Source organism: Schistocerca gregaria, chromosome 8, assembly GCF_023897955.1.
Source record: "Schistocerca gregaria isolate iqSchGreg1 chromosome 8, iqSchGreg1.2, whole genome shotgun sequence".
Taxonomy (NCBI): domain Eukaryota; kingdom Metazoa; phylum Arthropoda; class Insecta; order Orthoptera; family Acrididae; genus Schistocerca; species Schistocerca gregaria.
The window spans coordinates 124330611-124348390 of NC_064927.1; the positions used below are offsets into that span (position 1 = coordinate 124330611).

Sequence of the window (17780 nt, forward strand, 5' to 3'; positions counted from 1 at the left end):
ACAACTACATGCAGTACTTGCACGGTGGAATTTCTTTTCCGAAAGCAAATTATTCTTTGCCGTTTCCGAATACGATGTTTAATCCCTAAAAGAGGCTACCTTAGCAGTAACGTTATGACGAGTCATGCAGTTTCACGTGATCCGACAACCTGCCTCTTTTCGTGGAGGCAGCGTGCAGTGCTTATATCTAAAGAGGATAGCTTAATATCTAGCGTTTCTTTCTGTCAAGACATGTCACATGCACAATACCTCAGACGCTGTTAAGTGAGCTCATCGTACTAAAAGAACAAGGGAGCGCCTACTGCAGTTACGCAACTGCGTGAACTTCCCTCCCTGTTAATACGTAAATGCCTCACTTAGGCCCTCGACTCTCTCATTTGTTATCTCATTGTTTGCTGGACAGCCTACGCTCCTTGTTACCACTGCCTCCCATTATCTGTGGGGCTTTCAGCCTGCTCGTTGTACGGGCTTTGCATAAATACTGTCTCTGTAGTACACCAGGATACCAGTATACAATTTCCTGCACTGCATTGCTCCGGTGACACACATCTCGTCAAAATGGTGAAACAGTTCTCAGGGAAGAAGTACGAGCTGGATGTCACCAGCCAGGAGAACATGGACGCCTTCCTGCAAGCCGTCGGTGAGTTCTCTTCAGACTTAGTGTACGATACGTACGCTGGTGAGCCAAAAGATCACTGCCCACCTTGGGTCTGAATGTGGAGCTGGCGGGGTTGAGGCCACGGGGCAAGGTTAGGAAGGAAGGAAGTGGGCCCGGCTAGCCGCAGGGTCTAACGCGCTGCTTCCTGAGCAGGAAGCCTCATTTGCACTATCTCGGCTGTTGCTGCACAAACACTGTCTCCCCGTACACGTACACCATAATAACTCTAACACGCTGACATTTGGAGTACACTTGCCTGGTATGAGAAGTTCCAGGGGAGGAGGGGAGGTGGCACTAGGGACCTAACTGCACAATAACCTTGGGTTCGGTGTGGGGCAGCGGTGGGGTGGGCGGACTTCTGTGAGCTGTTGTGGGATTGTGGACCACTGTGGCCTACAGCGGGCCAAAGCCTCACCGTCGTTGCTAGGTCCCTGGTTCAATACACAATGTAAGCGGAGCAGTGGCGAATGGCAACGCTTTTGACGACGATACTGGAGCAATAAGGAACCAGACAGATATAAGCGACTTAAGCAATAACGAGCAGGCTTTCGAGAGCAACTTCCGTGAGAAGTTGGAGGAGCTCTCAGGTGTTCCCGCTTTGTAAAGACAGCTCTGACGTCAGAGTACGTGTTGGCGTAGGCGTAAGTGTTTCGGAGCACGCCGGTCAGCGCGCGACACTCAAAATGGGACTCTGTAGCAGACGGCCCCTACGTGTTCCCGTGTTGACTCAACAACACAGTCAGTTACGATTGCAGTGAATGCAGAATCATCGAGACTGGACCGTGAATCAATGGAAACATGTAACTTGGTCGCATGAATAACGTTTTTTGTCCCACTAGATCGATGGTTGTGTCCAGACAAGCTATCACTCAGGTGAGCGGCAGCTCAAAACAGGAGTGCAGACCGACTAGAATAGTGTTATGCTACATACACGTTGGCTTTCATGGCATCTGCGGTAGTGCTTAGAGGCACCATGACGGCTCTGGATTATATAAACATAACTGCAGACCACATTGACATTAATAAACAGTTTAGAGCTAACTCATTGTCATTCAACTTTGAAAAGACCCACCGTATGCAGTTGAGAACGGTAAGAGACTTCCTCCCAGCATATGTATAACATATGAACACATGCAGATCGAAGAGGTTGGCAGTTTTAAATTTCTGGAATTTGATAACAAATTCAGTTGGGAAGGGTGTACCACAGAATTGCTTAAGCGTCTGAACAAGTCTGTAATTGCAGCGAGAATGATGTCAGATGTACGAGATATAAACAGAAAAAAACTTACATACTTTGCTTACTTTCATTGTATTATGTCATACGGGATTATATTCTGGGGTAACTCGTCAAACCGAAAAAAATTTCTCACCGTGCAAAAGCGGGCCGTAAGATTCATTGGTGGTGTAAATTCAAGAATATCGTGTAGAAACCTGTCCAAGGAACTTTGAATTCTAACCACTGCTTCTCAGTATATTTGTTTCTTAACGAAATTTGTTGCAAGTAATATATCTCTATTTCCAACCAATAGCTCAATACAAAGTATCAATACTAGAATAAGAACAATCTACATAAAGACTTACTTGGTCCTAAAACGGGTCCAATATTCAGGAAAACACATTTTCAATAAACTGCCATTAAAAACTTGGTTTCAGATAAACCACAGTTTAAACACAGTCTGATGAATGTCTTAACAGGTACTATTAAACCAACTTAAGTAAAAATGTCTGTTACATTTCAGTTTTGACAACACTTGGTCACAACAGGCCAGATTAGGTATTTTATGTATGATAAATTTATTAAAAGCGCGGAACTACGTTTCATTCTGACAGGTATTAGTTCTGTATATATTAGCAGTTCCAGTTCACGGTAATGTATTCTCCTATTTTTGACAACCTCCTGTCGAATGACCAGGGTACTGAGCATTATATTCAAACGTATTATATGTTTTATATTACACTTTCTGACTTGTTCCACACGCATCTCATGTTTGGGTCTATGGAATGAAAACTGAATCTAACCAAATCTAATCTCTTCCCCTGACGGCGACACGCGGTAGCCATGGCCTTGTCACGGGCTGCCCGGCTCCCTCCCTCGGGCATGGTTGTGTGTGTTGTCCTTGGTGGAAGTTAGTTTAAATTAAGTTAATTAAGGGTTTGGTGACCTCAGCAGCTTGGTCCCATAAGACCTTACCTTACTTGACGGCGATGTCATCTTGCAGTTGCGTAACATCCCGTGTCACGAGGCCAGTGCCATCCTAGTGTGGTTTGCGGAGCGTGATAGTGAGCTCACGTTGATGTGTTGGCCACCAAGTTTGCCTGATCTAAATTCGATGGACGTATCCGGATCACTAACGAGCGTCAGCTTTGCGCCCTCAAGCCATAGGCCTGACATTTACGGGGGTGCACATCTGATGCCACATACCTCCAGAAACGTATCATGAACCTGTGTAATCCATGATGCTTAGATTAGTTGCTGTACTGCATTGCAAAGGTGGGCCAAAACTATATTAAGAGCGACGTCAAATAGTGTATCTCTCTCTAGTGTACGCAGCGGGTCCTGTAGGTTTCAGGGTTAGCTCAAAATGAAGTATAGAATGATGTTGAAAACATTTATCGGAAGAGTTTTTAACATACACGCTTTCCATCACCAAACACTCACAACACTGATCGTAGAGGCTCTCGAACACCATTGCTAAGGTTTCGAGCAGATAGCTGTTCAGAATCGCTGCATGTTCTGTTGAAGCGATGCCCGTTGAGAGCAGATTTGAGTCTGGGGAATGAGCACAAATCAGTCGAATATGGGGTGTTTTCGAGGACTGTTGTCCCTCTAGTCACCAGAAAGTGACGCACTAGAACGCTACTGTGGGGCCGGAAAACAATGTTAAAAAATAAACAGGCCCCATCGCAGATGTCTTGGACTCGATACGGATGCTTGCTGACCACCACAAACAGAGGGAAATATTCTTAGCACAGGAAACGTCAATCCTCGTAGTTCCATGTTTATTTGAGTATCAGCAGTATTACTTCTCGTAACTATGAAACCGACTGTATACCCAAAAATCATCACCATCTGAACTTTGTCCGCGGCTCGAGGTCTTCCGGTAGCGTTCTCGCTTCCTGCGCACGGGGTCTCTGGTTCGATTCCGGGCGGAGTGGGGGATTTTCTCTGTCTCGAGATCATTTCATCCTCATCCACTCGCAAGTCGCCGTAGTGGCGTTAAAGAACTTCTGGAGCGGCGGCCGAACCGCCCCGCGAGGGGTCTCCCGGCTACCAATGCCATACGCTCATTATTATAATTATCTTAACTTTGAGCACTCACGCGTGGAAGGTTGTTGTGAACCTAGTCTCATATTACTGAAGTCGTCCTGCTCCTGAAAAGAAATCAAGCAAAGAGGAAATTCTAAACAGAAATTTGTATCTTAATTAGGTGTGTGCGTCCTTAATGTTCTTTTTATTGACAGGTGTCGACGATGCAGATAGGCGGAAAGAAATACTGGGAACCAAAATAACCATCGGTTTGGCGGTGAATGGCGACGAGTACACTTTCAGTTTGGAAGGGGCCGGCCGCAAGTTTGACACCAAGTGCAAGCTGGACGAGGAATTCGACGAGACGATGTGGGACCGCACAACACGCAGCAAGTACTCTGTCAAGGGTGGAGACACAGTGGTGCACTGGGCGAAGTACCCGGACGGCAAGATCATCACATCGGAGACAAAGTACTCGGCTGACAAGGCTCTGCAGGTGAGACATGGAACAGAGAGAATGTGTGCCACTCAGAAGCTAGCCCACTGCAGAAATATCTGTACTGGACTAGCGACCTGTCCCAGCTCCACAGCGTCAGCACTAAGTATCATTGTCCAGATAACTAGTAAGCCAAACACATTAACCTCCCTCATAAATCAATTTATCTGTTAGTAAAATCCGTATAAGGAAAACCTACAGTAGTTCCTCAGGGTAGTCTTTACGTAGGAACAGAAAAACACGGTATATCACTTTACAACATGTGTAGAATAAGAAGATATGCATAGATTTGCGCAGATCCTGTTGAAAAGGATGGATAGGACAGTAGTCAATTTGAGAAGTGGCAACAGTGAAAACATAGAACTTCCAGAGCAAACGTACACTTTAGTAAAGGTCGCGTACCTTCACACCGATTCTTAGCTGATGGCCGCGTCGTTATTTGAAGATAATCTAGTCTAAATATCTGCACGTATTACTAAATTAAAACGCCCCAACATCACTACGTTACTAAACTTGCTGTTTCTTCATGTGTCTGGATGTGTCCTATAAAAGCCTCCTTTATTTTATTAGGTGTGTACATAAAGAAATGAGATTGGATTTTTTTCATCTGTTTCATTCCAACAGCGTTACAGTTCAGCATTTTTCCCGTCATAGTACATGCCTTGGGAAGCCACATAGCACTGGAGATGGTTTTCTACATCTCACAGCATTGCTGGAACTTCAATGCTGGAATAACCTTTACCTAGTCGGTTAAAGCCGCCTGAATGTTTTTCGGTACCCAAAAGTGATGACTCTCAGGTTTTTTTTTCCTTGGAAAGGGAAAAAGGGCATAAGGACCCAAGTCGGGGGAATAAGGAGGCTGCGCTGAGGAACCAGGAATGTTCTTGCTGGTCAAAAAAAGTTTTACTGACATTGCTGTGGGACGAGGTATGTTGTTGTGATCCAACACCCAGTTTTTTTTATTTTTTTATTTTTTTTTTAATGTCTGGTCTCAACCACATGATCTTTTTGCATTGTCGTGATACAACACCAACTCGTTCCTGATGTTTGTTCTCACATGTACCACCCTTTCGCATACATCTGTTGGCAAAAGTGGTGATTAACCCCTTCATCTCGAGCCATAAACTCTTGATAAAAAAAAAGCTTTTTTAAATTGTTCACTCTTTCTTTTTTTGACATTGGTGGACTTTGTGTGTACCATTCCATACTCTGGCGCTTGATTCCTGTGTCATACTCAAACACCCAAGTCTCGTCACTGGTAATGACACATTTTAGAAAAGGGGACCAATTTCATTCGACGCAAAGAAGTCAACATACCAGTCCATCCTCATGTTCTATCGGTCTTCAGTGAAGCTTCACGGAGCCAGGTTTAAGTAGATTTTCATCCCCAGTTCATTGGTCGATGTCTGATAGACGGTGATGTGACTCAAATTCCACTGTCCCCAAACATTCCGATCGCAAATCCCGGACCTTGTCGACATTTCCATCAGTTCTTGAGACCGAAGGCCTTCCACTGGGAAGTTCCTCTTCAATTTACTGTCTTCCTTCCGTAAATGTCTTAAACCATCAAAACACTTGGGCCCTTAGAAAACAGTGTCTTTGTATGTATGCCGAAATTTTACTAACGTTATCTGTTGCACTGTGTCCAAGTCAGAAGCAATATGTGACGGCATACGATTGTTCGAAATTCATATTACTCATTGTCATAACCTACAGGCAAAACCGGGTTCGCTATAAGAAACTGCTACGAACAGCCCAAGTGGCACAAGCGCGTTCCAATTCGCTCTGATGACGTATCACATATTCCCCTGTCTCCCGGCCAAGACCGACTCCACCAGCGTTGCCAGATCGAACATTGCTTTTTTTACACATCTCATAGTCAAGTTGTTCTATAAAGCTTTGTTTTCTACATCTGATTAAGTGATTCTTCGTTGGTTGTCATATGTACCCAGTCAGTTCCTCCACATTTCAAAACCTTGCATTCTCTTCATGTCTTCACATTTCATCTTCCTCATAACACTCCAAAAAAAGATTTTAAGTAAGACGTACTAACACGTTTATATTACGTGATAATTTGTTTTCAGAAAAGCTTTTCCTGTATCGACAATCTGAATTTTATGTCCTCTTTACTATTGCCCTCGTCAGGTATTTTACTGCCAGAATAGCAAAACTCGTTTACTCCTTTCACTGTCTTATTGTCAAATCTAGTTCCCTCACCATCACCAGATTTACTCTTAATTTGACTACGCTCTATTAACATTGTTTTATGTTTGTTGTATTCACTTTACAATCGATTCTCGAGATATATTCTATCCAGTTACACTGGTTTTCCAGATTCTTTGCGTCTGATAAAATAGCTATGCCATTAGCAGGGCTTAAAGTTATCATTTATTTTCCTCGAACTTTAATTCCTGTTCCCAATTATTCCATGGTTTCATTTACTGCTTGTTCAATGGAAAAATGGAAAAACTGAGGGACTATTATAGCCCTGTCTCACTCCTTTCTCATATACTGCCAAACTTTCATATCGTTTAACTCATACAATTGCAATGTAGTCTCTGTCCAGGATGTAGATTACCTTTTCCTCCCAGAGTTATAAAAAATTGTATCACGATCAAACTCTTACAACTGCAATGTAATCTCTGTACAAGTTGTAGCTCACTGTAATTTATCCCTGATATCTTCAGAGTTCTACAAAAGGTATTTCGATCAACACTGTCGAAACGTATTGTTTATAAATCTATGAATGTTACAAATGTGAATTTTTCTTTCTACAATCTTCCTTTTAAGATTATTCGTGGAGCCATTACAACTTTGGGTGTTATTACATTTCTCTGGCACTGAAACTGATCTTCTACCAGACTTTCCACATATCTGTAGACATCTGGTGTTAGTATTTAACAACTATGATTTACTGAACTGACGGTCCTGTACTTTTCACATCTGTAGGCACCTGATTTTTCTGATTGTGGGATTATTACAATTTTCTTGAAATCTGAGGATATAATTACAATCTAGATCTTGGGTGAACCAGTTTCGTCATGGATGGTTTTCTCAAACATCTCAATAACTCTGAACAAAAATCATGTACTTCAGAAACCGGGTTTCTACTTAGGTCTCATAACGCACTGTCAAATGCTACAGACAGTATCACACACTTCCTTCTCTCTTTCCGTAATAATGTTGTCAAAGTTCTTTCCCTCATCCAAACAGCCAAAGGAACTTGTAGATATTCGGATTCTCTGTTAATCTCAGTGTTCCTCATACGAATATCGTTCTAACGTTAGTACGAAATTTTCCAGACGTTTTCGTTGGCTGATAGGAAATTCAGAGATCTTACATTGGAAGTCCCGTTGATATCGACTTCATTTGGGACATTAGCGTCAGCCCAGTTGCTCGGATCGGTCAAGGTTGGAGGAATAAACCGTCCGCTGCGTTGTTGAGGGAATCATACTGGCGTTCCCCATAACTGATTTAGGAGAATTACGAACAAGCTAAATCAAGATTTGAACCATATTTCCCTTGAATCCTTGTCCATTGCGGCATCTCCCACGCATCACAAGTGTCATGATCCGGGAAGCAAGTGAAATAACTTTTAAAATTCGACCATTCACCTTTCATTCCTTGAACCTTAGCGGCCCCGGATCTCAGTGCCTCGTTCTGACGTAGTGGAAAGTTGGGGGCACTAAAGAGAGATACGCCCCATACGAATAAGATCAACAGCTCTTATGCTGGCGTATCGATCAGCCTTGGTCTCGTTTTAAGCGGTTTTCCACAGCTGTGGATTACATACTAGTCTTCATCTGTGCTTCATAAACCGAACACACAAACCATTTCGAGTATGCTGATAACAGGTTCTTTTTTTCTTCTTTTATTATACTCATTGCTGTTACCTTTGAAGCTACCGTCTTCAGTTTTGATCTACAGCTATCTTCAATTCAGTGTTACGAGGCTCCTCATGCAGCAACACCGATCTGTAGATGTCTGTAGGTGACAATCGAAACCCATCATCGCAAAAATAAAATCAGGGACTGTCATTAGTGACAATAAGATAAGAAAAAACCGCATATTTTTCAGTGGCAGTCACTGCAGATACACAGCTGTGTCATAGATCAAAAGATACAACGATGCGCCAAAACGATGTGACCACCGGTATAACCAGCTTTGGAAAGAAATGCAGGAGCGATTCTACCTGTGCTCGTACTCGACATATCATTAGCAGATTTTCGGAGACATGACGAAATAGATGCGTACGTACATGTCAGTCATTTCCATAAATTACCACTGGTCAGTGCTTTGCTAGTTCCGCGCTGGCGTCCGATAGCGTCCCAGATGCGTTCTATTCTCTTCAGATCAGGCGAATGTGGGGACCGAGACGTCCACCGGAGTTCGCCTCCGTACTCCTCAAACCTATATAGCATGATTGTGGCCTTCTGACATGGACAATTATCTTGCTGAAAGGTAGCATCGCTGTCAGGGAAGCAGCACGAAAGGATGCAGGTTGTTCGCTACTCGTTCACGTAATTCGCAGCTGTCACAGTACGATTATAACCAGTGGCCAGATGGATGCCCAGATGAGGGTTCCCTCCAGCGTATCACTGTGCCCATCGGCCCGCGTTGGTGGCGAGGTCCATGTATCCAGCAACCATTCGCCTGAATGATGAGCTAGCCGGTCACGACCACAGACGAGAGTAACAAGTAACATTTTTCATCCGGCGAGACGTCCGCTCGACCCACAATCCAATGTCGATGATTCCATGCTCACAGAAATCGTAACTGTCGACGTCGTCGGGTCAAGACGGCAACGCATTGGTGGTCGCCTGCCATGGAGCCCCACTTGCTGATCGGTGGTTCAAATGGCTCTGAGCACTATGGGACTTAACATCTCTGGTCATCAGTGCCCTAGAACTTAGAACTAGTTACACATAACTAACCTAAGGACAACACACAACACCCAGCCATCAAGAGGCAGAGAAAATTCCTGACCCCGCCGGGAATCGAACCCGGGAACCCGGGCGCGGGAAGCGAGAACGCTACCACACGACCACGAGATGAGGACAGCGGATCGGTATATTCACAAATAATAGTGCCTGAGCCACCTTTGTAGTCTGTCGCCAGACTTGCCACAGGCCACCACCAATTCTACAGCAGTAATCTGCATGTTCCCTCATGCGATGTGAACCGCTTTCCATTTTTGCTCCATACAATATCATGCTAACTTCTCATCTCGTTCACTGTTTCCGCTACGCTTTTTCCCAGATGCCGGTCTATAACAATCTGACATTTATCGAAGTTGTTCAAGAAAGAGGTGCTTCCGCATTTAGGGACTGTGTCATCGCTAGAATGGTTCTCCATTCATCTCCACTCCGCTTATATACACTGACGGAAAAGAGAATGGCAACATCAAAAAATAATTAATGTAGAGTAATGGAATTTCGATAACACATTTGTCCAGATAATATATTTAAGTGGTTAACATTGCAAGAACACAGACTAATGCAAGCGCTTGATAAGCCATTCGGTGTTACCCACAGGATGTTGAAGTCAAGAATGCAAACGGGCATGCATTGTGTTTTTTAGGTGACGGATGTCGGTTTTGTGGAATGGAGTTACACGCCTCTTGCACTTGGTGGTTCAGCACAAGGATGGTTAACGTCGTTTGTGGATGGTGCTGGAGTTGTCATCCGATGATGTCTAATACGTACTCAACTGGGAACAGATCTGGTGATAGAGCAGGCCAAGGTATCATGCAGATACTCTGTAGAGCATACCGGGTTACAACAGCGGTATGTGGGCTAGCGTTGTTGGAAAATATCCCCTGGAATACTGCTTATGAATGGCAGAACAGCTGGTAGAATCACCGTACTGACGTACAATTTTGCAGTGAAGGTGCGTGGGATGATCACGATGGTGCTCCTGCCGTCATACGAGGTCGCACCTCAGGGTGTAGGTCCAGCGTGTCTATCACATAGACATTCGGATTGCCGGCACTCATCTGGTCGCGTTATAACAAACAGGGCCATCACTGGCGCTGAGGCAGGACCAGCTTTCATAAGGAAACACAACAGACTCTCACCATGCCCTCAAATGAGCTCTCGCTTGACACCACTGAAGTCGCAAATGGCGGTGGTTTGGTGTCAGTGGAAAGCAATCTGCATGACGTCTGACGCGTAAGTCCACATTCGTTACAGTTCTTTCTCTCACTGTGGTGCCAACTGCTGCTGCAAAAGCAGTTACGATGCGACAGAGCGGTAAGTCGGACACAATGGTCTTCCCTCTCGATAGCACCACGTGGCAGCCCGGAGCCCAGTCTCCTTGCGACCGTACTTTCTCCTGACCACCGCTGCTACCAGTCATGTACAGTGGCTACATACCTGAAATGTCTTTCTGCAGTATCGCAGAAGCAACATCCAGTTTCTCGTCGCCCTGTAACAGGACCTCGTTCAAACTCAATGGCGTGTTGATAGTGGTACCCTTGAGGTCTTAAAGGCATTCTAGACTAATATCAACTAACCGCGTCCAGTCCCAAAGCTCACTGAAGCTCACCACCGCTACAGTGTACGTTTAAAACAAACCTGATTTGCATTCGCATAGCGGCGCTACTAGCACAACTCTTATGCGACTGGGGCGACGTTTGAATAGACATGATCATTCAGATGTAGAAACACGCCTACCAACTTTCGCCTATCACTCACAACTCCTCCATGGTACTGCGATTTCTTTCCCCTCAGTTTATTTTCCTTACCGCGTTACTTCTTTTTGATGCCACCAGGCGGCATTCGGTGTCGCGGTGGGCAGTGGCTATAATGTTTTATCTCGTAAGTGTGTTTGCATACAGGCGATTTGCACGACGTTCTTCCAAGTCATGACGTCAGAATGGACATCAGCCCACGGAACAAGTGACAAAGGCATGGGAGTAGCGGCTCAACAGGAAGTGACTGTGTGGTTCAGAACAATGGCTCCAGAAAGGAGGGAAATTCAAAGTTTACTGCAAACTCGCGATGACGATAGATACTAGAAGATGTGAACAGCCGCTGTTAGGACGTTAATGCGCCTGATAATACCTGAAATACTGAGAAATAATGTTTTTATGTTTTGAAACAAGAAGTTATTCTTTTCCCACACTTAAAAGAAGACATCTCCTAAGAAACGATAGTTACATGACTTATAACAAGTAGTTCAAGAATAAACACGAGCACAAAGCTCATTCCAAGGTTTCTGGCCGGCCGCTGTGACCGAGCAGTTCTAGGTGGTTCAGTCCGGAACCGAGATGCTGCTGCGGTCCTAAGTTCGAGTCCTGCCTCGTACATGGCTGTGTGTGATGTCCTTAGATTAGTTACGTTTATGTAGTTCTAATCCTAGGGGAGTGATGACCTCAGATGTTGAATTCCATAGTGCTTAGAACCATTTGAACCTAGGTTTCTGGCCAAGTTTATTGTCAAGAGATGTGACGCGCTGTATGGAAACCGTGAGGAAGAGTTTTAGTCTCTAGAAACGCAGATTTTCTTTATTAAACGTGGGATGAGTACCACAGGACGAAGTACTTTTTTAATGCGTGAAACGCAATTTTTCAATTGGCTTTCATAATAACTATCAGGTTCGGTTTCGCACCATCATCACGAAATAAAAGATCAAATACTAATCACATGTCATATAGCTCAATAAGGCAATCTGCATAATTACTATCCCGTCTGAACTGTTAAATATATACAAAACGCTACTGGTATTCTTGCACAAATGTCCAGTTTGAGTTCACGTATACTATGACACCTGCTTAAAGTTTGATCTTATATATTGCGCTAATGACGTAAAATTGAAACAGGTAGTTAGAGTAAAAGTCCGTTAAACAATTCCGTGTCATACATTTAAAAAATACATAAGTGCTTTTGGAAATCGTCTACAAAGAATGAGGTAATTTTCCTTTTCCATATCGTGCGTTCTTCGCAAGAAAGGAAGGATGGAATATTATGGTTCAATATTCCTGAAGCACTATCACAGTTGGTCCGGGTTTTTACTAATTTCCTTAAGGGTACCACCAGGGATGCAGAAGAGGCACACCGATCCTCCAGACCGCAAGTCCCAAATACTGTGCTGCACATTTCAAGCACTTGGCACCGTGCTGAAACGTCATCGCCAGATAAACACCTACTACAATCTTCCACACTGTAGCAGCACAAGAAGTGAGATTCATGGCTAATGACGAAATGCTTCATAATAGGGGACAGTTGGTGTTCTTTCTATTATTCGATTATTAAATGTATTATGATTTTATAAAATGATGCATGTCTTTACAATCATTCAGTTATTTACATACCAGCTCTGCTCAAATATTAGTCCAGCTTTACCTTGAGTTTATCGTACACAGCCATTCGATTATCTTTCCATAAACTAACAACAAATTTTGTTGCAACTCTATGGGTGTTCAGTTTTTCAGCAATAATGTAATGTCTGAATGGTACTCAAAATTGCAATATTTATTGCAAATTTTCTGACAGACGACGATTGACGTATACAAAGCCCGTAATTTTTTGACTATGAGCTCCACGAGACGATGTTACTCGCCTTCTTGGTCGAGGGCTATCTGCTATTACTTGTCCACCAATTCTGAATTGGGGAAAGTATTTGCAACACTGTGTTCAGCTTAAACCTAGGTAAGCTTGCTTCAAATCTTCAGACGTTGCCGTAAATGATTCCGTGATTCCCACGGCAGCTTGTACATTGAATCCTTATGCCTATAAATCACGGGTTGAAAAAAATCATCACGAACGTTGTCCCATAGATTGGAAACTAAACGAGATATCAACAACGTGCAACAACGAATGTTTGCGACCTTCGACCATAGATGATATAAATTTCAAAAAAAATGCTTAAAAAATTTCCACTTCATGTAACGAAATTTAAAAATAAATTCAGAGAGAGAAATGTTTAGATCATAGACTTCCACATTTCTCTCTATCCTCGCATAAATAATTATCTTGGTTTTTCAGTAATGACTTGCCAATGACAACACGAAAATTGTAACAATTTCTGATGATGCAAGAATATTAATTAAGGATCTAAACTAAGCAATGTAACTTACAACCGAAAAAAACTTGACAATTATACAAACTGTTCTCGGCAAACAGTTAAATTTCAAAATTTCCAAAAACGAAATTGATGCAGTTTCAAATTTCAAGTAATAAAGTGCAGTCTCAGATATTAGTGAGCAGAAAATCTACAGTGTTGCAAAAGTACTAAGGGAATCTTCAGTCAAAAGATATTCCATTTCATTCCCTTTTCTTTGTGCTTCTTGTTTCCATTCACTGCTGACACTTGTTGCAAATAAAGTCGTTCAGTGTTACGCAATTACGAATCAACATAAATTTTAATGTATAATCTGCAATATCTATAACATCAACCACTTTTTATAGCCACTGATAACTACTTTTATGCTGTAGCATATACCCCATACAAATAACCTACGTTCTTTATCTTCACAGCTGCTGCCAACTAATGACAACAGAAAAAATTCTAGTAACAATAATGTATTGATCATAATTGTAGATGGCGGAAAGGTAATTTTCCTGTTTTGTTTTTTAATTGCAGACAGTCACTCTTGGTAATGTTGTTGCAAAGAAGACATTCAAGGCCATCTGAGTTGACACCAGAAGATCCACTTTGGTGATACATAACTTCAATGATGACTCCACATTCAGTGAAGTGTTTGCTGATGATATTGTACAGTCCAATACCACACATCTATTTGAGATGTCAGTTACCACCAAATACTGAAAATTAATTTTAATAAAATTCTAAATTTATTGAATTGTCTTTCATTGCATCACCTTTCAGTTTCCATATGAAAGACATACGATTAAAAACCTTACATCTTAGTTCATTGCAACGTTTACCTGATTACCACGGACATTTTACGTAACTGTATCGCCATAGTTCATAATTTAAGAGAAGAAATTAACCTTCAGTGAATTCACAGCTAGTCTGAAGATTTACTTGATCAGCACACTCAGATTAATAAACTACTAAACATATTACCAGACATACCACACAATAATTTATGCCAAACACAGATTCCTAGCAACCAAAATAAATTAAGTGATCACAAGCAGGAACACTAATGACAGAAATAAAAACACTACCTCAAAAAAGTCTCTCTTCCAAAGCATCAGCACTTTCCTTTCCTAATCGGATTTTCCTGCCATCTGGGTCTCCCTTGATCGTCTCATTCACTGATCTCTCCCTACTACTTCGGAACGGTCGTTAAGTTGAAGCTGATATTCGATCCTTCATCCTTTAACCTCACAGCATGGTATCTGACAGCCTTCTGTATTTTATCTCTGGCCCTATTTATGCATTGCACCTGTAACAAGACTCTGACTGGAAAATAGCAACTTCCAAACTCCACACCGCGCACCATGTTAACACCTGTCACTCATCTTTTGGCTGTTGTATGTATGGCGATGTGGTCTACCTGGCTCATTGTTATTCCATCTGATGACAAGACACCAAGAAAAAGTGGGTGAGGGAGACAGAGCTGATGCAAGGTAAGGTACGATTTGAGGAGGTTCAAAGAGTTACCCAAGCATCTCAGAAGAGGAAAGAGGAAATATGTTAAGGATATCATCGTTGAGTCGGAATCAGAAACAAGACCAGGGAAATGTTTCAAAGAGTGAAGTGTTTTAGCGAAGAGTATCAGGCGAGATAGAAGTTTGTCAAAATTCGGATGATAAAATGAAAACCAACGATTGTGAAATCGCCAGAGAATGGAAGGAGTACTTCGACTAGATTCTTAACTATGCTGAACGCGAAGTACGTTTCGATTTCCAATCTCTAACAACAGCAGACCCATATAAGCCCACACCCAAAACGGATGAGCTCAACACACAAAGCAGATCGCTTAAGAAAAGTGAGAGCCCAGGTGAAGACGGAATACAAGCCAACATGGCCCAGGTAGCAAGAGAGAAATTTGCATAAAGACTACGCCCGCTGATACAAAAAATTTGGACCAACGAGAAATTACCAGCATAATGGGAAACGGCTGTGATCTGTCCAATCCACAAAAAGGGTGGCGAATTGAAATATAACAACTATTGAGAAATCGGCCTATTTAATGTTCGATGAAGGATCCTGACTGCCTCATACATAGAATTCAAGCCATGGCAGAAGCAGCAAGTTGTGAATACCAGGTAGTTTCCGGCCAAGGCAGTCACCTGAAGATCACATCTTCGCTGTCCGCCAGCTCACTAGACAACCGAGAGAATATAGTAAAGAACTGCACGCTTTGTTTGTTGATTTCAAGAAGGCCTAAGACTGCATACAGCAAAAGAGGCTATTCAATTATTGCCGCAGAAACTCGTCAGCCTGGTAAAGATCAGCCTGAGTGGAAGAAAAGGTAAGACAGAAAACCGAGTAAGATGTGACTTTGAAATTGTGACAGATCTCAGGTAAGGAGATGCTTTATCCCCAACTCTGATGATTTTTGCCTTTAAGAAGATCATAAGTGATATCTTTAACGAGGACTTCGAAGAGATCCAAGTGGAAGGGAATAATTTGGCACATCCAGTCAACGGAGATGATAACTGCCTCCTCCGTAGCTCTGAAGAGGAATTGAAATGAATAACCAGGACACTAGGAGGTAGTCGCTAGCAAATTTGGGCTGCTCATAAACGAAGCCAAGACATTGCCTCTTTCTGACACGTCAACAAGGTCTAGATAGTGAACACCTATGATCACTGCAGGTGGTAGACTGGTCCTACAAGAGAGTCCGCGAATTTAAATACCTGGGAGCGTTCTTAATGGAGAACTCGTCATGCAATGTAGAAATTAGAGCCAGGATCAAGGCAGGATGATTCTACAGCCTAACGTAACTGCTTCGATCCAACTGTCTCTCGGGGTGATCTAAGATTCGACTATTAAAATTTTTGTTCAAGCCAGTGGTACTATTGATTGGCGACTCCATAGGGTGCTGTGTGCTCAACGACCATATACGTGAAATTAGAGAGAAGGTCCGCGTTGGCTGTAATATTGATGGTTTATTGACAGAAAAATCGATTTTCAGTCACATAGTGATCATCTTCAGTGCTGTGGTGTACAAATTAAACTCATAGCCAATGGTGTCAAGTTATTATCAGTAACCAAAGCTTATGAAAAGATAACAATAACTCACAGCACAGCACAGCTGACCATACCTCAAATTACAGTGGTAATATGGCTGTGAGATGTGGAGTATCCTAAAGCAAGAGTAGATCAGCTTGTCATATTTCATAGAAAAGTGCTGCGGAAGATCTTTCTTCCATGTTGGAACCAAACACGGTTAGTGGAGGATCAGACACAACCAAGAACTAGATGAACCACCCCAAGACGTGGGCTGGTCACATGCCTCGGATGGGGGATGACATGTGGCCACAGATGCTCCTGGATTTCATCCTCATAAGTAGGACACTCTCGGGAAGTACAAGAAAGAGGTGGAGGAATGTCCTGCAACGGTCAGCGGTAGAAGTGAACGGATGGAAGATGGCAACGATGGATGGAAGACGATGAAGAAAGAAACTTGTATCAGCACGCAATCCGTAGGGCGTCATCACTTAAAATCCAAAAAAATGTATTTCATCTGACTCCTCCAAACATAGTTTTTGACATCTTATACGTGCTTATTATTTTTGTTACCAAGTTCCTATATTTCTTTGTTTGCAAAATGAATTTGAAATTGTTTTGTTCTTCATCTGATGTGAACTTTATTCAGCACACTCTTTAACATTAGATGATAGTTATAGGTCACAATGTTTTAAAATTTTATAATTCAGTAAAAGAGTCTCGATCGCAACAGATGTTTAGCCACTCAAAATAGACATATGTTGCGGTCGAGACTATTTTATTGAATCTTAACTTTTTACACCGATCGCTGTTTAGGCTCGATTTATAGAATTCTTTCTAAAATTTTAAAAGTTTTAAGAAATAGCTAATTGGCCTTCTAATTATCTGTGCCAGCATTTGGTTTCCAAACAAGTGTGAAGAGCTTTCTCAAGGAGTAAAAAATCATAATATATTGATAATAAATATTTACAATAGAAGGCCTACTCCAATTATTTTCTTAACCTTCCTGAAATTAACTAATATAATTGCAGTTATCATTTATAGGCTAATTTAATTGTTTGGTATTTATTTGGGGTATGTAAAGAGCCCCATTTTCAGCAAAATGAAAGAGCGCCTTACGCAAAGAGCCTGTATAATAGATTGAATACCACAAATAGTTAAATTAGTGTTATCCTAGTGTACCATTTGGTTTCCAAAACTGTTGCCGGAGTGTAGCTGTCGTTATCTCTTTAAAACGAGATAGTATAAGTATGCAAATTAGTGGGATATTTCCAACTGGGGGAAAGAGT

General features: G+C 42.3%; 1 protein-coding gene across 1 annotated transcript; it reads left to right on the plus strand.

The window, feature by feature from the left end:
• Positions 1–457: 457 nt before the first annotated feature.
• LOC126284327 (fatty acid-binding protein, adipocyte-like) lies at positions 458–14202 on the plus strand. Its single transcript, XM_049983171.1, has 3 exons — positions 458–640; positions 4121–4401; positions 13987–14202. The coding sequence occupies exons 1-3, from the start codon at positions 559–561 to the stop codon at positions 14035–14037; spliced, it is 414 nt and encodes a 137-aa protein (XP_049839128.1). The 5' UTR covers positions 458–558; the 3' UTR covers positions 14038–14202.
• Positions 14203–17780: the final 3578 nt, after the last annotated feature.

Bases quoted from the DNA above. Each gene is read 5' to 3' on its own strand.
- LOC126284327 (XM_049983171.1), top strand. From the start codon at position 559: ATGGTGAAACAGTTCTCAGGGAAGAAGTACGAGCTGGATGTCACCAGC. The intron at 641-4,120 runs GTGAGTTCTCTT...TTTTATTGACAG, and splicing joins CGCCTTCCTGCAAGCCGTCG to GTGTCGACGATGCAGATAGG. The intron at 4,402-13,986 runs GTGAGACATGGA...TTTTAATTGCAG, and splicing joins CGGCTGACAAGGCTCTGCAG to ACAGTCACTCTTGGTAATGT.